A 21,542-nucleotide genomic window follows, 5' to 3' on the forward strand; every position below is an offset into this window, starting at 1 on the left:
CTGGGGCGGAGCCCAGGCCTGATGTGGGCGGGGCATCTGGGCTCCAGGAGCTGATAAGTGGAGTGCTCGGAGCCGGAGGGCTACCGGGGCCCTGGTAGGGAAGTGGAAGGATAAAGACGCTCCTTAGAGTTGCCCTACGTCCCTGGTGACTCAGATAGTAAAGAATTCGCCTGCAATGCGGGAGACCAGGGTTGGGAAGATGCATCCCCTGGAGGAGGCATGGCAACCCACTCCTGTATCCTTGCCTGGAGAATCCCCATGGACAGAGGAGCCTGGCTGGATACAGTCCATAGGGTCGCAAAGAGTCGGACATGACTGAGCGACTAAGCTCAGCACAGCAGAGTTGCCCTGGCAGAGTAGAAAGAATGCCAGACGAAATGCAGGAAAGAGGACCACGAATTTGGATTTGTTGAAAAACCGAAAGTCAAATTTCCCTACCCTACGTGTCTTTTTTGTTTTGTTTTTAAATAAAATGAGGGGATTGAACGTCACTAGATAGTCTCTCTTGGGTCCCACCAGCACGCTGGTCGTTAAGAGATGAGTCTCCCAGGCATACTGTCCCTGGTCTGACCTTATCTTGTACCTTCCTGCCTCCTTTCTCCCTCCATCCACCACCATACTTATGCTCCATCACCAATCCAACTCATCTTGTACCTTGTGTAACTTACAGTTTTGCTCCATCTGGACACCCAAATCTGAAAAATTCTCCTCATCCATGTTCCCCAACCCAAAGTCCTCTTGTTAAGACCAGCCCCAGTGCTGCTTCTATGTAAAGTCTTTCCCACTGTCCCCAATCAGAATTCATTGTTTCTTACTCTTTGCTCCCATAGCATTCTTTTAATCTTTATTGAAGACTGACTTCCATTTTGGATTTTAGTTAGTAATTACATGTTTTTTATTGTTGTTGTTTCTTTTTGATGCACCACCAAGCTTACAGGATCTTAGTAGTTCCCCCACCAGGGATCGAATCCACACCACTTGCATTGGAAGCTCAGAGTCTTAACCACTGGACCGCCAGGGAAGTCCAGTAATTACATGTCTTTTTAAATCATAAGTATTAGAGAGGGGAGGGACCCTGTCTTATCCATATCTGTATTTCCAGGACCTTACACATAGGAGATACTCAATAAATATCAGTTAAGTGAATGCTAGCATTCGAGTATAGATCGTTCACAGGCAAAATATCACTCATTCATTCACAGTCCCTGCTCTGGAACAGGCCTAACTAAGAAAAGAAAAGGCAAACACACCTATTGGGAAGTGAGACTTTGGGGGGGCCCATGTGAGACACACACATACATCCTCTCCCTAGGAGAAAGTGGAGCCTGCCATCTGATTCTCCAGCAAGCTGAAAGGTAGGACTAAACTAACCAGAGTAGGAATCCTAGTAATTACTGGGACTGTCCTCTGCTAGGCTGAGGGCACTGGTCCCCAAAGTCAGGCAACAAGTCAGCTGTCTCTCCAGGCTCAGAGGGCCCTCTTTCCTCATTCCCAGAGTCTTGGGGCAGCGGGCAGAGGCAACGGAGGGGTTGGGGAATGCAGGGACACAGGTTTTGGATGGAGAAAGGAAGCTCGTACTCTTGATCTGCCTTCTCCCTAGACTTCTGAGGCATCGGAGCCTCTCGGGCAGTAAAAGGAGGTGGCAGCCCTTGCCCTAGGCCTCGCTCAAGCCGTGTGCCTGCAAAAGACAAAGTGGTCAGGACATTGCCCAACCCAGGGAGTGATGACTTCCTGGCCACTCCCCAGTCTGCTGGGGCCTGGCCTCAACTTACCAGGGATGGTGTTCTCTAGGAGGAAGCCCAAGAGTCCCGCCAGGAAGATGGGCTCTGTGAGCAATGAGCGCAGTAGCACATCCAAAGGGCTCCAGCCTACAAGGGGTTGGGACCACGCAGGAGGGGGACTCTGACGCTATGCAAAACCAAGGGTCTAATACTTCCAACCTAAGCTTAAGTACTGGATGGAGGGCATATCTTTCTGAATTGTTCTATCTCTCCCTCCCCACTTTGTCCCTTTGCTCTCTATTTCCCACACCCAGACCCTTCCCACAGGACCCCTGCTTAACACCCTGTCTTCTGAGCATCCACGTACCCTCCAGATATGCTTTGATCATTCCAGGCTCCCTGTCTTTGGAAAGTTTGGTATTAAAATCCCCAACCTTATTTCCTACTTCTCACCTTCTATGCTCTAGCCTGAGTTCCTCAACCTTAGTACTACTGACATTTGGACCAGATAATTCTCTGTTTGAGAGAGGCTGTTCTGGGCACTATAGAATGTTTAACAGCATCTTTCTACCCACTAAATGCAAGTAACCTCTAAATGCAAGCAACCTCTCCCCTGCTTATAACAGCCAAAAATGTCTCCAGACACTGCTAAATGTTCTCTGTGGGGCAAAACCATCCTCAGTTAAAATCACTGCTGTTTGCTAAGCTGAGCTAACAAACTAAGTTATTTGCCGCTCCTGGAGCATATGCTATGACTTCCTACTTCAGCATCTTTGTTTACTGTGGTTCCTCTGCCAGGAATGACCTTTTCACCAATTGCGTTTCAATCTTACCATCCTTCGAGACCAGCTCAGTGTTACTTTCTCCATAAAAGTTACAGGGATCATCTCCAACAGAAGCCATCTCTCTCACTGCAGAGCATCCCAGCTCTTTATCTGAACCTTTCTAGTTACATTTCTACACATCTCATCTCTTTTATGCTATGCTAAGTCACTTCAGTCGTGTCCAACTCTGTGTGACCTCATAGACGGCAGCCCACCAGGCTTCCCCATCCCTGGGATTCTCCAGGCAAGAACACTGGAGTGGGTTGCCATTTCCTTCTCCAATGCATGAAAGTGAAAAGAGAAAGTGAAGTCGCTCAGTCCTGTCCGACTCTTAGCGACCCCATGGACTGCAGCCTACCAGGCTCCTCCGTCCATGGGATTCATCTCTTTTACTAGACTGTAAATCTATACGTACCTTTGTATCCCAAGGAAGCTAGCATGGTGTTCAGTAAATATTTGCTAAACAAATGGACAGACTATTTATCCCTAAGCCCAGAGAAGGGTGTGGGGCCTGGAGTCCAGAGAATCTCAAGCCTTGAGCCCTTGCTTGCCCACTGCCAGGCAACTCCTCTTTCCCTCCCCTTCCTCCCACCTGTTTTCAGTAGGACTGAAGCTTCCCGAAACCACCTCGGCAGTAACAGGGCCATGAAGATGGAGAAGCCAACAATGAAGACATTCCGCCCAGAGTCAATGTCAGCCAAGTGGAAGCTGGAGAATCCAGTAGACAGAACCATGGCCTGGGTCACTCCCAGCACCCCACCTGTGTCGTACGGAAGTAATCGAAGAGGTTGGGAGAGGGCTGGCACAGCAGAGTACTTACTATAGGGCGGGGCAGGTTGTGATGGGCAGAGACCACCAAAAAGCCCAGAAGCCCAGTCAGGAGGCCAAGATGTGGCTGAGAAAATGCGGGCAGCTGCCACATACTCACAGCCATATACTAGGGAAGCTTCTCAGAAAGAAAGGGTGTCGACCACAAGCAACCAGTTGGGCCCTGCTGGGGGATCCTGGTTCAATACTAGTGCTGCTGAGACATCCGCTCACCAAGCACAGGCCCACTCACCAAGCACAGGCAGCGGGATGGTGGTGAGGAGCTGGGCTAGCCTCGGGGAGAGCCCCAGCGCCATGCAGAACAACCCCACCAAGTGGGCCACTCGCCGAGGTCCAGCCTATGTGATGAAGAGACACTGGAACACACCTCTTCAACCACTCAAGCTTTGTGCTTGGCCAACCCCATCTCAACCTTTGGATCCCAACTCAAATGTTACTCTCCCAAGAAGCATCCTAAAGGGATCTCTCTTACTCAACCCCCTTCCCATCCCCTGCTTTGTTTTCTTAATAGCACTTATCATTTTTGGAAATTATCTTATTTGCTTTTCTCCTAACGTGTCCGCCTCTCTCTCTCTTGAAGTACTCAAGAGAACAGGGACTTCATCTGACTCCTTTCTCTCTAGAACCTCAGCCCTGGTACAAACGCCTGAGGCACAGAAGGAGCTCAGTAGTGACTTAGTGTCTCCCTCACACTCCTAGTCCCCACCACTTCTAGGCACCTCTCTCAATGAGATGGCTGCTGTGAAGAGCCCGACAGAGGGCTGGGCACAGCAAGCCATCAGTTCCCCTCCCTCTCTTGCACCTCCGGTTCCTCTCCCCACACCCCTGTTCACATACCTGGAGAAGACCCACTGTGCCCACGTTGGGGAAGCTGGATGCAGTGCCCATGGGGCTTCCCAAAAGCCCAGCCAGCACACTGCCCAGTCCCTCCAGGCTCAGCCCTCGGCTACAGGCATGCGGAGGTGGAGAAGGCAAACGCAGCAGCTGGCCACAGAGGGCATAGCAGCCCAGGGAGCTGGTGGAGGCTGCCAAGGCCATGGAGATGCCTGCAGCCAGAGCCCTGGGTGTCAGCAAGGGCCAGTCCCACTCAGCTGGGGAGGGAGAAGGAGCCACTTTGGGGCCAGACTCAAGTCTGAAGCATCCCCCTGCCTGCAAAAGCCTGTGACACAAGAAGCCTAAAGGCCTCATTGTCTTTGAAGATAATGTCTTGGGACAAAACCATCAAACTCAGAGTAAAAACCCATCCCTTTACTGCGATCTACAAAGTCCCTTTGGTCTGACCCTTACCTCTTTCTCTAGCCTCATCTACAACCACACTCTTCATCATTCCTTTCACTCCAGATACACTGGCCTTGTTTCAGGCCTTTGTACTTGCTGTGCTGTGCTGCTGGCCACCACAGGGTCTTTGCATATGCTGTTCTCTCCACCTAGAATGCTCTTGTCTCTTGCCTTTCCCTAATAAGCTCCTACTTGTCTCTCACATCTCAGCTCAGCGATCACTTCCTCAAGAATGCCTTCCTTGGGAAATCTCTGGTAGTCCAGTGGTTAGGGCTCCATCTCTCACTGCTGAGGACCCAGGTTCAATCCCTGGACGGGGAACTAAGATCCCACAAGCTGTGTGGCATGGTCAAAAAGTAATATAAATAAATAAAAATAAATAAAAACCATTAAAAAAAGAATGCCTTTCCTAACCTCTCCAATAAAGTCAGATTTTTTCCCATTGTAAACCTTCATCATACAAGGTACATGTCCTTTGCTGTATTTACTACGTGCAATTCTACATTCACTTAGGTAACTATTGAATTAGTATCTGTATTCCCTGACATATTATAAGCTTCCTGAATGCAGGCTCTGCATTCTAGGAGAAAGCCTACCTGGATGAGGCAGCCAAAACCATGGTGCCTTGGTGGGGGCAGACAACTCCCCGGGGATGATGCTGAGACCCAGAAGGGCAGAGACAATCCACACACAGGCCACTGGGATCAGCACCTGAGGGACAAGATTCAGAGAAGAACCCCTCCCCCAGAACCTTCCAACCTTCTTAAAGGGGTAAGCAACAACCAAGTAGGGGCCAAGTGAGCAATCCATGCCAGCCCTCCTAACTCCAACTGCCTCTCGCCCAAACTCCCACATACCGAGAGGAGCCTGAAGGCCAAGATGTGAGTATGGGTTGAAGAGGTTGAAGCTGGCCTCCAGTGGCGTGGGGGTAGCAGGCAGGAGCCCAGGTGCTGAGAACAGACCACCATGAGCACAATCAGCCTAGAAAAGGGAAGGGGCTTTAGGGGCAAGAGGAAGCTTGCCCCTGAGGCAAGGAGTGGAGATGGGAGGGGCAGAATACCACGAAAGGTTGTTCCAGAGAAGAATGCCCCCATGGAGAGGGCAGGAGGGCACCTTGGGGATCAGTGGGAGACAAGGTACAAGTCAAGGTGAACAAATGAATCCAGTAAAAGTCCTGGATTCCAAACCCACAAGTGTTATCCCTGCTGAGACGGCTGCTGGACTGGTAGAGTAGCAGCTCTCCCCTCCCCCTGCTCCCACACAACCCACTGGGCATCATGCCTCTTAGGACTTACGTACAGCGATGCCAGGCCCCAGTGAGTGGAGCAGAGCAGAGCTACTTCCCTGTAGACAGAGAGCCCTGCCACAACCAGGCTGGGGGCCAGCACTAGGGGCCCACAGCGGGGGAACAAGTGGCCAGGACCCCCCAACAGCCCCAGAATGGCCTGCAGCAGCCCAGAGACCACCACAGCCCCGGACACCTGGTGGAGAGGAGAAAAGGACAAAGAGAAAACATTCTCCTTTATCAAGATGACCTCAGCCTGGACTTCTTAACTAATTCCAGGGAGTTCGCTGGAATCCTCGTGGTTAGGATTCCAGGCTTTCACTTCCATGGACCAGGTTCAGTCCCTGGTTGGGGAATTGAGATCCCACAAGCTGCATGATGTGGCAAAAAAAAAAAAAAACCAAAAACCAACAATTCCAGGAGAGGTTCCCCACCACCACCTCTTTCCCCTACAAAAACCTCACCTCAGTTCCTACAAAATGGAAACAAGAACCTCCCCAACCCCGGGAGCACTCTTATTCCAGCCCTCCTCCTCCACATCCCCAAGCACGTACCTCTCGGATAGAAGTGTTCCAGAGCTCCAAGCCATGGCAGCCAGGCCCCCCACAGAGGCGCAGCACAAGGGAGGCTGGGAGAAGTTGGGGGCATGGAGAGGAGAGATGGAAACAGGATGGAGACCCATCGCTCTACAGTTCTGGCTGGTGCCTGGCCCTTTCATCATTGCCCCATCTCAACCCTGCACCCAAGTCCACCTGTGTGCTCAGAGGAGCACCCAACTCCACCCTCGCCCTGTGCCCTTGCTCTGTGCTCACAGTTTCCAGGTGTCCGGAGAGCCAGAGGTAATTTCTGACTGGTCAGCACCAAGGCGGGGATAAGAAACTGTAAGGATGGAGCCTGGACAAGAGGCAGCCTGTAGGAACAGCAGGTCTGGTAACGTGGGGCAGTGACTAGCCTCCCTGAGCCTCGCCTCCCCGCTGGGACCCTGTCACCTTCTCTCCAGGGAATTCCTCTCACCTGCTGCCCATCCAAGTTTGCAGGGAGGTAGACACGCCACATGCAAAGAGGCTGGAAGCCAGGAGCTGGGCAGGGGAGAAAGAGAGTCCTCCTGCTGGGAGACTTTGAAGCAGGAGCAGGTGGGAGGCGCAGAGTAGAGAAGCCAACACCAAGATATGCTGCGGGCGATTAGGCAGAAATATGTATTTCCAGAGGGTTTCTCATGCCACCACACCTACACCCTCCAAACACCCTCTTCAGCCAACAGCGACCCAGGCACCTCTGCCTCCTACCTGCAGAGCCAGAAGACAGCTGAGGCCCCAAGGAGGAGGCCCACACAGAGAGGCCCAAGAGTCAGAGGAGGGATTTTGGACATCGGGTGGCCGTGGCAGGGTAGCCAGGGTGCCCTGGGAACCCACAGACTGGAGCTGTATGGCGTTGGGGGGTGACTGGCTCATGCTCCCTGCCTTCTGTCTCGTCCTGGCCACCCTGGGCCAGAGTTAAGTAGGGAGAAAGAGAGAGTAAGAGGTCAGAGTTTGTGTGAAGTTAGCTGCCTGGAGCAGGGAGGGGGCGGGAGTGTCAATGAAGCAGAGCGAAGAGATGAGGGATTTGGGGCAGGACGCAGCCCTTTCACCTTTGCCCAGCTCTTGTGCAAATTCCATCACCCATTAACCGGGGAACCAAGTTCCGAGTCCCTCCCCCTCCCAAGAATCTCCATCTGGGTCTCCTGTCCCAGGATAGGAGTGGTGGGGAGGAAACCCCCCCAGCATAGCCAGGGCAAGTTTGATAGACTGTACTGCCTCCTCACCACTGCCATTTGGAACCATCGCAATTACAGTAGTTCTCAAGCCTTGTACATCCTTCGTCATGTATGACAACTGTGATCACAACTCTGTATACAATGTCCTCATTGTAATATAAAGAAGAAATCAAAGTGATTTATTTTTTAAATATTTATTTGGCTGCTCCAATCCTAACTGGGGGAAGCAGAATCCTCAATCCTTGCTGCAGCATGTGAGATCTTTAGTTGTGGCGTGCAAACTCTTAAGTTGTGGCATGTGGGATCCAGTTCCCCTGACCAGGGATGAAACCTGGGCCCCCCGCATCAGGAGGACGGAGTCCTAGCCCCGGGACCAGCAGGGAAGTCCTCAAAGTAATTTATAATGACTTATTTCACCGTGGGAAAGCTTGGGTCCAACTAAACTAGAAGACAGTGAAGCAGCCCAGTGCCCACCCTTCAAGTGGAATTGCCACAGATGTGACAGCTACAATCCCAGCTGATACTGGTGCTTCCCTGATGACAGGTGTACCCCCGGCAGCGCTGCCATTCGTGACCCGATGTTCCAAAAGAGTGAACAAGTTCTTTGTAAAGTACTGAACAAAGCATAGATTTAATGTACACAGAGATGCATTCCTGGGAAACAGAGTCTTTCCAAATGGGCAAAATCTATTCTGTGTTTACATGCTTAGAGAAAATAAGTAGTTCCAGGCTCAGATAAACAGTCATACATGATATCCACCCAGTCATTCAAAAGTTGCTCGGGAATTCTTCATAAGGGAATTCTCGAGCCTTTCTGGATGTGTAGCTTCCCATATAGGCTGACTAAGTGCCAGTACGTCCCATCCCTTCAAATTTTTGTCAACCAAAAAATGACCCATAAGTTTCCAAGATGCCCCCTAGGTGGCAGTACCACCCCTACTGTGTCTCTTCCTCTGTGGTACCAAATCATCTCGGTTCAGCTGGCTGCTCTTCTTCTTCCAGTGATAACCCAGCCTTGGTCTTCTCTTTGGTGGTGGTTTAGTCACTAAATTGTGTCTGACTCTTGTGACCCCCTGGACTGTAGCCCACCAGGCTTCTCTGCCCATGGGATTTCCCAGGCAAGAATACTGGAGTGGGTTGTCATTTCCTTCTCCAGGGTATCCTCCCAATCCAGGGATTGAACCCGGGTCTCCTGCATCGCAGGCGGATTCTTTACCTGCTAAGCCACCACGGAAGCCCTTACGCTAATTACCACCATTTGTCAGCCCAGAAAGGAAGTCAGGAGACAAAGTGTCCTTGGGCTTGCCCTCAAGGAGCTCACGGGGCTCTGCTGGATATGCTCTCCATGAGATGGCCTTGGGATCCACAAAGATGGTGCTCACTCACAACTTGTGACAGACAGGGCTACCCCTAGGCACCGCACAGTCACCATCTGTGCCCCACTGCACTAGAGTCGAGGAGTGTTAGGGACCCCAGGGTGCTGGGAGCAGGAACGAGGGAGCAGCTTGGTATGAGAACCTATGACCATCAAACAAGGACATTCTGGAATGGGGGTCAGAGAGAATGAGCAGCAGGACGGTAGGATCAGGGAGTAGGAGGCTGAGAAGGAAGATCTGGGGAGGAGAGTTCTTTGAGGGCTGCTGCAGAAGGAAGAGTCCAGGCCATGCAACTAAAACTGTTTATTGAAACCTTAGTTCTACAAAAGCGTGAAAAATCCAGATATAAAGCAGTGGCCAGAGAGGCCCGTGAAGAGAACACCCAGGAGAGGAACTGGAAGAGAGAAAAGCCCAGGAGCGGGGGACTAAGAAGAGAATGTTGGAAGACAAAAGGGCCGGGTGAAGGTCCCAGAAGCCCCTGGTTCTTCTAGACTGGGCACGGGTATGGGAGGCTTCCCCCCTCCCACTTCCCTCAGCAACTCCCACCATGGGTGGCCCTGTCAGTCCCTGCCTCTCCTACCTCAGGGACATCAAACAGACCCTGGTCAATGTTTCCTCCCTCCCTTGCCCAATCCTAGGAAACTCAAAAGCAAAAGTCTAGAAGAGCCCAGGGGACATGGAGAGACAGGAGCCTTGCCCCTGTCCACCTGTGACACGCCCCTGGTCACTGAGCTGAGGCTTTCCCTGGAACCACCACTGCCCTGGCCAGGCAATCAGCCACTGAGGGACAGAAGAGCAAGTGATCTTCAGTCCTTCTGCCACACGACCCCCTTAAGCTCCATCACCCAGGAGGACAGGAGACCAGCCAAGGACCCAGATCAAGCTTTGCCCCTCCAGGCTCTCAGGGACTCCCAAATCCTCTTAACACATTCCTCAGAACCCTACCTAGCCTGGGAAAATGAAAGACTTCAGGCGGGCCAGTTCCATGATGCTGAAAAGGGAACATTGCTGGGGCTGTGGAAGCAGAGGGGGCATTGGGCTCCAAGGCCAGGGGGGAGCCAGGCCATGGGAGTGGGACCAAGGACTGGGGGGCCCCGTGGGGACAGTATGGTTGAGGTGGTGGCAGGCACGGCAGGTTGGGGAGTCCTTCTGGAGCTTCTGGCAAAGGGGGCAGTTGTGAAGAAGAATGGGGGGAGCAGGAGGGTCCGGAGGAGGCAATGGTGGGGGAGTCAGCGAGACTAGCAGACTGCCCCACAGTGAACGCAACACTACATTGCCTTCCAGGCAGCCGGAGACATTAGCAGGAGACGGCAGGCACTGTGGCATGGGAGAAGGTATGCAGGGTTCCAAAAGGCACCTGGAGGCCAGTCCAAGGTCTGGAGGGCCAGGCGGGGGGCTGCAGGACAGCCCTAAGGACTGGTGTATTACGGCCATCGATGCCACGGCGAGGGCCACGCTGCTCACATATGCCATAGCCAACAGGCAGGACAGCTGGGGGAGAGGGGTTAAGAAAGGTCAGTGCCCAAATCCCCTTCCTCTGAACCCTCTTCTAAATGTCTTTAACACACCCATCCCTTATCTCTGGACATGTGGACTCAACTTAAGAGATCTCAGTCACCATCTACTTCCAACCCCATCTCCTGAGCCATTCTGTATTTGCTTGACATCAGCCAGCTCAAGCTCCGTCTGCTTCCTGACCTGCCTCACCTTTGCCAGCTGCTGGCAGAGGGAGCCCAGCACCAGTTGCCAGGCAGGCTGCTCCAGCAGCACACACAGGTCTGTGTAGGTGTACCAGCCCCGCCGGCGCCCCTGCTGCTCAGCCACGCTGCAGGGATAGGAGAAAAGAGAGAGAGGGTCTGCAATCTTCCTGCAGCTGGCCCACTGGCACCCTCATTCCCCCAGGGACCTACCAGGGAACACCGGGGAACTTGTTAAATGTACAGGCTCCTAGACTACCCGTTGATTCCAAAGATAAGGGTGAGACCAAGATCTGTATTTTAAATAAGCTTCTCCCACTTTTCCAAAGGTGATTACAAAGAGGAGAGCAGACTCGTTTCAGAACCATGACCTTGGGCAATTCTCTTTCTCCTTTTCTCCCTCCCCCCAGACCCTCACCTCTGTTTAGCTCCTATGGCTTAGGCCTCAGCCTCCAAATCCTCAAGTCCCTCTTCCCAATTCCTAGAACCTACCAGCCCTCCAGCCAGCTCAGAACCTCAAAGATTTCCCGAGGATCAGTGTAGAGCCGCCAATCCTGTGGATAAAGAGAAGAGCATCCAACCAGACTTGGACATGAGCCACAGTCAATTAATAACCAGACCCACAGCAGCAACTACAACCTCCACTACAGGTAACACGTGGCTCTTACCATGTGCCAGATACTGTTCCAAAAGCTTTTATGTATTAACTTATTTAATCACCACATATCTGGTTTCACATTGCACCCTCCAGTAAAAGCAAGGGGAAAAAAATAATCCTGGGAATGGTTCATGCCCATAGGGAGCCCAGAATCTAGGGAAAGGCAAAGTCTGGAAGCAAATACCCAGAGCCCAGTAAGATAAGCTCTGGCTCAGAGTGTACTCTGTGGGACCTGGAAGACTGACAATGGGAGATCTCCACTTCTGACTTCACCATGCCAGGAACCTCCAAAGACTGTGCTTATTCCAGAAAAGCTAGAGGGGAAGATGCTAATAAGGGAAGACATAAAGAAGACAAACAGAAAGATAAATGAAGAGACCACAAGAAGCTGGGAGATAAAAAAACAAAGGATGAAAAGAACATAAAAGCAGGTCAGGAAAACAGAGCAAGAGAGAGAAGAGCTATTCACCATGGCACTCAGGAAGCCCCTCTCCAGGGCATTGAGAGTGGGCACGGCCACACCCCCAGCAGCTCCCCATTCATCATTGAAGACCTCTTCTTCCTCCCCTTCATCATAGAGGTACTTACTGGCCACCATCTGCAGAGGAACCAGAGGTGGTATCAGTAGAGCTCACACCTGGCTCCGGGCTTACCAGGGAGATAAAGGGAAGGGGGCATCTTACCATGGAGATCAGGAACAAGTCAGAGGATGACACATGCTGTAGGTAGTCTGGGTTTCTATGCCGGAGCCGCTCAATGTATACCAGAGCCAGCATCATAGCACACGGAGAGATGCAAGCCTCTCTGGGTATCAGAAAGCATTAGGAATTAAACGCAAGGATCTTTTGGTTCTTGTAACTTATGATGCTCATCCCTGTTTCTTTACAAGTTCTCTTTAGAGGTAACTGTTCCCCTCTCTATAGAACCCAAACACTCTCACTCTGTATCTCTCAATTGTGGACTCACCGGGACACGTGGGCTACATATTTCTTCTGGAGCCGGCGAATAGGACTGGGGGCTGCCTTCTGGAGGAGTTCCACAGCAATATCTGCAGAGGCAGAAGGATAATAGAGTGAGCAAACAACTCCCCCACAGTGGTGCCCACTGCTATCAGCAGAAGACCCAGATCTACATTCTTTGAGGTCTTGGAGACAGGACCACAGTAACAAAGTGGAGATCCAGTTCTCCCACGCTGAAACAAAAGGCCTATTCCAAATTTGAATTCCAGCTCCTTCCAGCAGGAAGGCTTATTTCCCTGTCACCTGCAATTACCTAGGTGCGTCCTTCACTGTAGCTCATTTGAGAAGATAAACATGCCTTGTTGATGGGGGAAATATATGATAGATATGCTTCGAAAATTAAAAGTTTCTAGTATATAGATCAAGAATAACATAAATTTGTAAGGCAGCAATATTTCCTACTCATTTGGATTTAAGGAAAAAATGAAATACAAACCTAGTCCTTACACCTGTCAAACATACTAGCTACCAAGAGGCAGTGTAGTTCACAGGGTACACCTAGAGTCACTTTGATGACAGCTGACAACCCCACTTTCAGGCTTCTCACTTGTCCGGTCGTACAAAATACTGTCTAACCTGCCACCGGGCTGGAGAGCTCCTCCAGGGTACAGTCAGTTTCCCAGTCCCAGCCATAGTAGAGTCTCCTTCGGATCCGGGCACTCAGCTTCTGGTGTCCTGGGAGGAACTGAAACAGGGCAGGAGGTGGGTGGAGGGTGAAGGGCAGGGAAGCGTATGCTGGAGGATCCTGGCTCCTGACTGGAAGGGGGCTACGGCCGGTAGGCCTGCCTCAGGGCTGGTGGGGCCCGTGCCCCACCCAGCCCCGCATTCTCTGGATTGTTTGCTAGCGGCACTATGTCCACAGGGGGTGGAGTCCTTCTCACCGAGGGCTCCGGAGGAGAAGTTCTCCAAGAAGGGGCCGGGCTGGTTACCTCCTACCCCATTCCTGTACCCCGCGGCTTTCCCCATGGGCCCAAGGAGCCAGGGCCTCGAGTAGGCACGGGTCGAGTGGCTACCGCCTAATTCCCCAGCAGAGCCATCAGGCGAGCTCGCGGCCCCGCTCGGGCTCCGGTGGGGGGCGCGGAGGGAGCGCCCGCGGTCGCGGCTCCAAGCGCTGGGAGGCGGCGGGCCGCGTGCTCACCGTGAAGTCCTGGAAGCCGGTGAGGGAGAAGGTGCCTTCTTCGTCTAGCAGGAGCCCGGCCAGGTCCATCGCGGCGCCAGACACTGCCTTACGATGGGAAGGGAACGAGTTCTAAAGGGGCCGCGGAGCCGTCCCTGCCCGCCTGCCCACCTGTCCGCCGGGCTCCCTCCCGCGGGCCACCGCCCTTGCCGGTGCAGCCCCCTCCCCTCGCGCCAGCCGCGGCAGGCGGGGCCGGGCAGCAGAGCCTCTTCCTGTTCCGCTCCGGGCGGGGCTCCCGGCTCCGGACTCGGGGCGTGGAGCTCCAAAGCCTGGGCGCCCACCTCACCGAGTAGAGAAGAGTCCTGGCTTCGAGGCGCGTGCTGTGCCTTTGCCGCGCCGCGCGTCTGCCCGGTGTTTACAAGCCGCGGGGGCGTCGCGGGCGAAGTCAGCGCCGGGCACTTCCTGCTGCCAGCTGGGCCGAGCCGCCGGCTTCGACCGCTGGGAAGGAGCTGGGCTAGAATTCCTGATATCGCTGAGCCCCAGCGTGTCTGAGAAATCGGGACAATTCCTAGGGGACCGTGGCACACTTGAGGACGAGCGAGCCCGGCTGACCTTTTCGTGCCGGTGTAGATATAAATGTAAATAAAGACTCGGGACAGGGAGTTGCTCGCAATTGTTTTCTTTTAAAGGGGAGATGTATGCACACACAGAACAATATACATTTAAAAAATAAAGTCAGCAAGAGTACACAAATTTTAACTGGTGAATTGTGTACAAAGTAGCAAAGGCACTGATTTTTGGCTGTAACTTTTGTAGGATTATTGCCGAGATTAAATGTTGTTGAGGGAATACGTTAACAACATGCTTGTTACGTTGTAAGCCTCAATAAATGGTGTTAACGCCCCCGCCAAGAGTAAATAGCACCTAAACAGAGTTTTAGACTTCGAGACCCCAATATCTCGCTTAAGTATTTGAAGGAGTTCCGATGCGTGAAAGGAGGGAGAGTTTACAGAAAGTTGAGACGGAAACAACTTTTCTGTTTTTGAGTCGATCGAGTCACGCGCTGGTGTTTGTTTATTTGCTGAGGGGAAGGAACTGGGAGGACCAGTACGGCGAGGGTTGAGTAAAGGGACGGCCGCCGCCCTAACCAGAGCAGAAAGATCCCACGGGGTCATCTGGAAGCTGACTTCCTGCCACTTGGGGCCGCCTCACACCAGCAATCCAGGCCAGGACCGGCCTCCCTAGCCGCCCTGCCCACACAGTGGGAAGAAAATTGGCTGGGGTGGGCAAAAGCGGAGCTACAGCCCCTCTAGGAAGAGGGAGACACCGCCCAGCGCCGCCAAAACACACACCTGCGTAGGAGCAGGGTCACCGGCAACCCCCTGCGCGCAGGCGCCGGTCACCCTATCCCGGCGGTTAGGGCACATCACGTGCCGGGCTCGTCGCTCCGCCGTCACGTGACGCCCGTCCGCGGCCTGGGCGGCCCTCTCCGCGGTGTGCGCCCCCTTCCGCCTGACGCGCCCCAGGCGGCGGCCGCGCAGCCCTGGCTCCTCGCGGGCTCGGGCGGCGGCTGCGGCGGGGCTATGGCGAGTGGCGGTGTTGGTGGCAACACCGGCACTGGTGGGGGCCCGGGGCTGGGCCTGACCCTGGGCCTGGGCCTGGGCATGGGTGAGGCCACCGGCGAGGCGGAGGAGGAGGCGGCCACGGCCGAGGCGGTAGGACGCCTCGCCACGACGCTGTGGCTGCGGCTCCGCGGCTGGGAGGCGGTGTTGGCCGCAGCGCAGCGGCTGCTGGTGTGGGAGAAGCCGCTGCACAGCCTAGTCACGGCGGCCGCGCTCAACGGCCTCTTCTGGTAACGGCCAGGGAGGAGGGGGCGGGGCCGGGCAGCGCGGGAGAGCGGGGGCGGGCGAGCGCAGAGTACCATTCCCCTTTCTGGGGAAGACGCTTGTCCTGGAGGGCTGGTCCACCTCCTGGGGTTTAAAGATCGTTGTCAGCCTGGGTTGCCCCTTTCCTCTGTCTTCGGGTGTCGAATTCGGCCTGGAGGTTCCCATTCCCCCCATCAGTGGGCCTTTCGCGATGGGTGTAGGGGCCTCTCTCACTCACCGCTGAGTGCCTGTTTCTCCCTAAGGTTGCTGTCTTCGTCCTCCCTACGGCCCTTCTTCCTACTCAGCATCTCACTTTTGGCCTATTTTCTGCTGGATTTGTGGCAGCCTCGCTTTCTCCCTGACATCTCTGGTGAGTGTGACTTGATTCATTCAGCAAGCCCCAGTGAGCACTTGTTTTGTGCCTGACCCACCCGGCTTGGGTTGAATGGTGAGACGCATGAACCGCAGGCCACCTGCCTCCCAAAGCATGACTGCTTACTTCCCCAGATGGGAAATAAATTTCCCCTTTCTCAAAATTCATGTTATTGTGTGGTTGTTCAGTCGCTAAATCGTGTCTGATTCTTATACATTGAGTGGTGGTGCTATCTAACCATCCCATCCTCTGCCGTCCTCTTCTCCTCCTGACTTCATTCTTTATTGTATGTAGTAGTAGTAGTAAAGATTGTAGACTCCGCTTCCAGATTGCCTGGGTTCCATTGCCTGCTTCCCGTTTACCCTGTATGTGACCTTATAAAAGTCACTCTATCTCCAGTTTCATAAGGAGGAGGATATTCTTGAATTTGTGAATACACTTCATATGCTTATGGTAGGGCTTCACTATTCTTACCAGGGTTTTCTTGTCCACATGTTTACTTAATAGACAGTTTAGAGAACTGGGTGCCAGGTTGTGTGTGAGCTGTTTGGGGTGTATGTACATGTGAATGTGAATAAGATGGGGTTTCTATTGTTGAAAAGGGTAAAGCCTGAGGAAGGAGACATGCAAACAGCGTAACAATGTAATACTTCCTGCAAATGGCATTTGGAGAAAGCACTTTGGGACTGCAGAGGAAGGGCAACTGTTTCTGGCTTGGGGAGTGTTTCCCAGAGCTCTGCCCCTGAGTAACTTGTCTCTCTTCCCTCTCTATAGCATCATCCCCAGAGGAGCCACACTCTGACAGGTGAGTGCAGACCACCCCTTGAAGAACAGACAAATGTCCAAACCCTGTCTTGCTTTGGTGCCAGTGTCACCGCCATGGTGCAGAGCAATTTGGAGTTCCTGCAAGCACAGCCCCCAGGATAGTGAATGCACTGTAGCAAGTTTGCTCCCGGGTTCTTGTGTAGGTGTTTGTGTGCCTGCTGTTTTCAGGGCAAAGGGTTGGGAGCCCCGGGCTTTATTTCCCAGGAGCCAGACAGCCTCCCTTTGGGAGGCAGGGTTGTCCACTTTCTTAGACTACAGAGCTCATGGGCATTCTCAGAGGGATTTGAGTGCCTAGGAAGCTGGTGTCTGAGGCCTCCAGGGGTCATATCATGTCTCCCCAGTGAGGGTGCGGGGTCAGGAGCCCGGCCGCACCTGCTCAGTGTGCCCGAGTTGTGCAGATACCTGGCTGAGAGCTGGCTCACCTTCCAGATTCATCTGCAGGAGCTGCTGCAGTACAAGAGGCAGAATCCAGCTCAGGTAACCTCCCCCTCATCACACAACAGTGCTCTACCCTGTGGAGAAATGGAGGTGGGGATGGGGAAGGAGTGACTCGCACTCCTTGAATGGAGACGAAGGATATGGCCTGGGGCCTTCTTGAGGCAAAACTTACTGCCAGTAGCCTGATACAAGAGGCAGAGTAAGCTTTTGGTGTCCTGACACTATTTCTTGCCAAGAGAGACCAAGTTTGAATTATAGGTGTTTGGCTATGTCAGTTGCAAACTTCCTAAATCAGTGATCCTGGGAATCTTCTTGACTAAACTGGATCACTGCGTTCTTAGAGGACATACCCTTCCTTCCACCAGTGGAGCAATGATAATTCTTTCCCCAGATAAGTGGAACGCATACCTCAGTCCCCTGTTCTTAGACCCTGTGCTCTTCTCTGCAGTTCTGTGCTCGCGTCTGCTCTGGCTGTGCTGTGCTGGCTGTGCTGGGACACTATGTGCCAGGGATTATGATTTCCTACATTGTCTGTGAGTAGCATCTGGCCCCTGCCCTTTCCAGAGCTCTTTCTTTGTCCTCTTTTCTTGGACTGACCCAAGGGGGGTTGTTGCACTCTCTTTGCCCATTTACCCATTTACAGAGATCTTCAGGCGGATGCTGTGGGATTAGTGGAAGGAGGGCAGTGGATGTGGGAAGAAGTTGGCACAGCCTCAGGAAGGGGCTTGGTCTCCTTCAGCCTTTCCTGTTTAGGCATCAGTTGAATGAGGGCTCTTAGGTAATAGGCATAGGGAGCTCTGAGTTGACTCTCTGACCCTCAGTGCTGAGTATCCTGCTATGGCCCCTGGTGGTGTATCATGAACTGATCCAGAGGATGTACACGCGCCTGGAGCCACTCCTCATGCAGCTGGACTACAGCATGAAGGCAGAAGCTGATGCCCTGCATCACAAACACGACAAGAGGAGTAAGGGGATCCCATGACCCAGGAGGGAAAGGCAGGGAGGACCTTGGTTTGAGGCTTGTGAAATACCCTGGGATTTAGATACTCTCCAGAACTGTGGCTATGTTTGTCCCCCACCTCCGTTCCTGCTTGGTCACTGCCCTGCTGTTGTTCTCCAGAGCGGCAGGGGAAGAATGCACCACCCGGAGGTGATGAGCCACTGGCGGAGACAGAGAGTGAGAGCGAGGCAGAACTGGCTGGCTTCTCCCCGGTGGTGAGGTCCAGGGGTCCAGGGGCGATGGGCTGTCGAGTAGAAGGCTGGGGGAGAATCTGCTTTAGAGCAGCCACCTTTCAAGGGGATGGGAGTCAGTGGCAGGGCAGGGATGCTCCTGGAAATGGGCTCTCTCACCCCTTTGTCTGTTGCGTTCATCGTGGTTCCCTTGCAGGTGGATGTGAAGAAAACAGCACTGGCCTTGGCCATTACAGACTCAGAGCTGTCAGATGAGGAGGCTTCTATTTTGGAAAGCGGTGGCTTCTCTGTCTCCCGGGCAACCACTCCACAACTAACTGACGTGTCGGAGGGTATGGGAAGTCCTGTGTCCCTCCTAATCTTCCTGTTCCCTGTCGGGATGCTGGCTGTGCTCTCTGGTGGTTGCCCTCATAAATGTTTTCTTTGGGGAGCTCATCCCCTAGTTGTACACCAAGTTCCTGAAAGACCTTAACACCCAAGGCCTGGCCTAGTATCCTATGTCCTGAGTTCTCATCCTTGAACTGAGTGGCCCGTTGCGGCTACTCAGAACAGCAGGCCCATTCCTGGCCCTTTGTTTTCTGCACAGATTTGGACCAGCAGAGCCTGCCAAGTGAACCAGAGGAGGCCCTGAGTCGGGAGCTAGGGGAGGGAGAGGAGACAGACCTGGCCCCTCCCGAAGATCTGCTGGGCCCCCCTCAGGCCCTCTCACGACAGGACCTGGACTTGGAGGAGGAAGAAGATGCGGCATCCAAGGAAGCCTTGCTTCAGCTCTCATCCCCCCTTCACTTTGTGAACACGCACTTCAATGGGGCAGGGTCTCCCACAGATGGAGTGATGCTCTCCCCTGGAGGACCAGTGGAGACACTGAGCCCGGAAGCAGTGAGTGGTGACCTCACCACTCCTCCCAGCACCCTGTTGCCCCTACTTGGCCTTGCCGAAAGTGACCCAGTCCCCTCCCCCTCCGTACTCCCATCTCTGCCCCAGGACTCACCCCAGCCCCTGCCTGCCCCTGAGGAAGAAGAGGCACTCACCACTGAGGACTTCGAGTTGCTCGATCAGGGGGAGCTGGAGCAGCTAAATGCAGAGCTGGGGTTGGGTCCAGAGACATGCCCAGAGCCCCCTGATGCTCCACCCCCTCCACCCCTAGGGCCCGACACCCCGTCTCTGGTACAGTCAGACCAGGAGGCTCAGGCCATGGCAGAGCCATAAGCCTGGGGGAAGGAGTTGCAGGCACAGTAGGGCCTCCTGGCTAAGGATGTCACTGTTGGCTCCTTTCCCTGCTATCCTGGGGAGGAGCAATATGTGGGGAAGCTGGCTATCAGATGGAGCCAGTCCACCCTCCACCTGCCTGCCTGCCTGCCTGCCTGCCGTCCCAGGCCTGGGACAGTACCTGGGATTTGTTTTAAGTTTGTAAATAATTTTACATTTGGGTTTAGTGGTTATGAACAGGGCTAGGGGAGTCCTTCCCACTTGCCTCCCCGCCTCATCTCTAGTCTCATTCCACAATGCCCCAAGCCCTGACGGTCTGTCCTTTTCTTTTTCCTCCTTTCCTCAGGGACCTGTGCTGCTCTGTCCTCGTGTCCCACTCGGTTGTTTAGTTCAGGCACTTTATCATTTTTCTTTCCTATCCCAGCCCCTCTCCGCTTTACTTCCCTGCTGTGTCCTGTCCTTAGCAGCTCAATCCCCACTCTTTACCAGCTCTTCCTCCCCAGCTGGCCCCAGCTAAGCTTTAGGGAGGCTCCCGTCTGGGAGGTACAGATGAAACCTGGGGTGGTGGGTCGGGTCAGTAGTTAATGCACTTAAGTCACTGTAGCCCGTGGAACCTCCACTGCACCCTTGCCCTCGTTCATCCTGGCCTTTCCCTATACAGGATGAGAGCAGGGATCCCACAGCACATACGCCAGCGCTGTGGTAGTGAGCAGGGCCTCTGTCTTGTGGGGTGAGGGGCTTTCTTATCTTAGGGAGGAGTAAGAAGATCTGTTTCTCTGGGCCATGGTCCAAGTGTGGTGGGACCCCCTACTAGGGTCAGGAAATGGACAGTAACATCTGTGCAGGTGTTGACTGGAAAAATAAAGTGTTGATGGTTAGAACTGCTGCTGCCTGCCTCACTGTGAGCTCTGTCTCCCTCTGTGCTCTGCCCCTACTGCCTTGTCCCCTATTTGCTCCTGGCTGTTAATTTACTTCGGTGCAAAACAAGGCCAGAAGCAAGAATTACCCTGACAGCTCTAACCTGCCCTTAGCCGAGTTCTCTGTGATATGCTTAGTAAGGTTTAGCATGTGCAAGTAAGTATGTGCAGGAGGAGACTGCTTCAGCTTCCCAGTCAGAAATTTGAGACCACTGTGCACCACAATAGTTGTTTTCTAGTGTTGTCCACAAGCTTAACACTTACTGTCAGAAGTCCTTACCTATCTATGTACTGACGGTTAACTCCCTCAGTCCTCATTTGTCTCTCCTGATAGAAGCAAACAAGCAGGACTTAGACCTGTATTAAAATTGATTCCAAGGGGCTTCCCTCATGATCCAGTGTTAAGAATCCTGCCAATACAGGGGACACCGGTTTGACCCCTGGTCTAGGAAGATCCAACATGCTGCAGGGCAACTATGCCCATGTGCCAAAACTACTGAGTCCTTGATCTTCACCTACTGAACCCCTGCACCATAACTGCTGAAGCCCTCTCACCTAGAGCCTGTGCTCCACAACAAGAGAATCCTGTGCATCACATCACAACTAGAAAGGAGCCTCCACTTGCCACAACTAGAGAAAGCTCATGTGCAGCAACAAAGACCCAGTGCAGCCATCAATCAATAAAAGAATATTAAAAGAAAAAACTCCTGGCAGTCTGGTGGTTGAGACTACGCTTCCACTAGAGGAGGCGAGGGTTAGATCCCTAGTCATGGAACTAACATTCCACATGCCATAGAGCATGGTCAAAAAGAGACACAAGACTGATTGCAAGCCCAGGAACATGAAAGAAACAGTGTCTACACTAACAATGCAACATTCCCACTCAGCACTCTTCTAGGTGATCTATACTAACTTTTTCCATCAGGACCCTGACATAAGATACTGTTATTTTATAGAAGTTACCTTTCACAAAGCCATGGCCTTAGTTCACGATGGAGCCAGAATCCAAATCCAGGCAGTCTGGCTCCAACAGTCACCCTATAATAGGGAGCCCCTGTCCATCAATAGGGCCCAGATGGGAAGATGCTCAAGGATGTAGGAATGATACAGGAGCAGTCTGCTTATCCCAGCTTCACAAAGACTGGTGTCAGCAGTCCTTGCTCTTTGG

At 53.2% G+C, this 21,542-nt stretch overlaps 3 protein-coding genes across 7 annotated transcripts; 1 reads left to right on the plus strand and 2 right to left on the minus strand.

The window, feature by feature from the left end:
* Positions 1-78: 78 nt before the first annotated feature.
* On the minus strand, positions 79-9,143 carry SLC23A3 (solute carrier family 23 member 3). 3 transcript variants are annotated; one of them, XM_019977006.2, is made up of 12 exons: positions 7,223-9,143; positions 6,951-7,108; positions 6,749-6,846; positions 6,491-6,564; positions 5,951-6,132; positions 5,509-5,632; positions 5,248-5,362; positions 4,211-4,464; positions 3,606-3,711; positions 3,138-3,305; positions 1,773-1,868; positions 79-1,678 (listed from the first exon to the last, which is right to left on the minus strand). In XM_019977006.2, exons 1-12 carry the CDS (start codon positions 7,385-7,387, stop codon positions 1,392-1,394), a joined length of 1,827 nt encoding a protein of 608 aa, XP_019832565.2. In that variant the 5' UTR covers positions 7,388-9,143; the 3' UTR covers positions 79-1,391. The 3 variants fall into 3 exon arrangements, with proteins under 3 accessions (XP_019832565.2, XP_019832569.2, XP_019832572.2); XM_019977010.2 differs by having other exon boundaries at positions 6,725-6,846; XM_019977013.2 differs by lacking the exon at positions 4,211-4,464 and having other exon boundaries at positions 5,248-5,293; positions 5,509-5,601.
* A 210-nt stretch (positions 9,144-9,353) lies between these two features.
* On the minus strand, positions 9,354-14,259 carry CNPPD1 (cyclin Pas1/PHO80 domain containing 1). Of its 2 annotated transcripts, none has more exons than XM_070772502.1 (9): positions 13,903-14,259; positions 13,578-13,664; positions 13,016-13,124; positions 12,387-12,468; positions 12,104-12,224; positions 11,890-12,018; positions 11,255-11,316; positions 10,773-10,890; positions 9,354-10,556 (listed from the first exon to the last, which is right to left on the minus strand). In XM_070772502.1, exons 2-9 carry the CDS (start codon positions 13,644-13,646, stop codon positions 10,011-10,013), a joined length of 1,236 nt encoding a protein of 411 aa, XP_070628603.1. In that variant the 5' UTR covers positions 13,647-13,664; positions 13,903-14,259; the 3' UTR covers positions 9,354-10,010. The 2 variants fall into 2 exon arrangements, with proteins under 2 accessions (XP_070628603.1, XP_019832577.1); XM_019977018.2 differs by having other exon boundaries at positions 13,898-14,259.
* A 787-nt stretch (positions 14,260-15,046) lies between these two features.
* RETREG2 (reticulophagy regulator family member 2) lies at positions 15,047-20,343 on the plus strand. Of its 2 annotated transcripts, XM_070772488.1 has the most exons (9): positions 15,047-15,408; positions 15,685-15,791; positions 16,569-16,599; positions 16,961-17,096; positions 17,506-17,590; positions 17,879-18,022; positions 18,178-18,272; positions 18,445-18,580; positions 18,835-20,343. In XM_070772488.1, the coding sequence occupies exons 1-9, from the start codon at positions 15,140-15,142 to the stop codon at positions 19,455-19,457; spliced, it is 1,626 nt and encodes a 541-aa protein (XP_070628589.1). In that variant the 5' UTR covers positions 15,047-15,139; the 3' UTR covers positions 19,458-20,343. The 2 variants fall into 2 exon arrangements, with proteins under 2 accessions (XP_070628589.1, XP_019832586.1); XM_019977027.2 differs by lacking the exons at positions 15,047-15,408; positions 15,685-15,791 and having other exon boundaries at positions 16,583-16,599; positions 17,049-17,096.
* The last annotated feature ends 1,199 nt before the right edge of the window (positions 20,344-21,542 follow it).

Source organism: Bos indicus, chromosome 2 (assembly GCF_029378745.1).
Source record: "Bos indicus isolate NIAB-ARS_2022 breed Sahiwal x Tharparkar chromosome 2, NIAB-ARS_B.indTharparkar_mat_pri_1.0, whole genome shotgun sequence".
In the NCBI taxonomy this organism is placed as follows: Eukaryota; Metazoa; Chordata; class Mammalia; order Artiodactyla; family Bovidae; genus Bos; species Bos indicus.

Coding starts and splice junctions, on each gene's coding strand:
- SLC23A3 (XM_019977010.2), bottom strand. CDS start 7,387: ATGAGCCAGTCACCCCCCAACGCCATACAGCTCCAGTCTGTGGGTTCC. Junction 6,847..6,950: donor CAAACTTGGATGGGCAGCAG/GTGAGAGGAATT, acceptor CTGTTCCTACAG/GCTGCCTCTTGTCCAGGCTC. Junction 5,363..5,508: donor TGGCCTTCAGGCTCCTCTCG/GTATGTGGGAGT, acceptor CTTGTCCCTCAG/GTGCTGATCCCAGTGGCCTG.
- RETREG2 (XM_070772488.1), top strand. CDS start 15,140: ATGGCGAGTGGCGGTGTTGGTGGCAACACCGGCACTGGTGGGGGCCCG. Junction 17,097..17,505: donor AGAGGCAGAATCCAGCTCAG/GTAACCTCCCCC, acceptor TCTTCTCTGCAG/TTCTGTGCTCGCGTCTGCTC. Junction 18,273..18,444: donor TGGCTGGCTTCTCCCCGGTG/GTGAGGTCCAGG, acceptor GTTCCCTTGCAG/GTGGATGTGAAGAAAACAGC.
- CNPPD1 (XM_070772502.1), bottom strand. CDS start 13,646: ATGGACCTGGCCGGGCTCCTGCTAGACGAAGAAGGCACCTTCTCCCTC. Junction 13,125..13,577: donor CCGGCTTCCAGGACTTCACG/GTGAGCACGCGG, acceptor GCCCTGTTTCAG/TTCCTCCCAGGACACCAGAA. Junction 10,891..11,254: donor CTGAGCTGGCTGGAGGGCTG/GTAGGTTCTAGG, acceptor CTATCCCTGCAG/CGTGGCTGAGCAGCAGGGGC.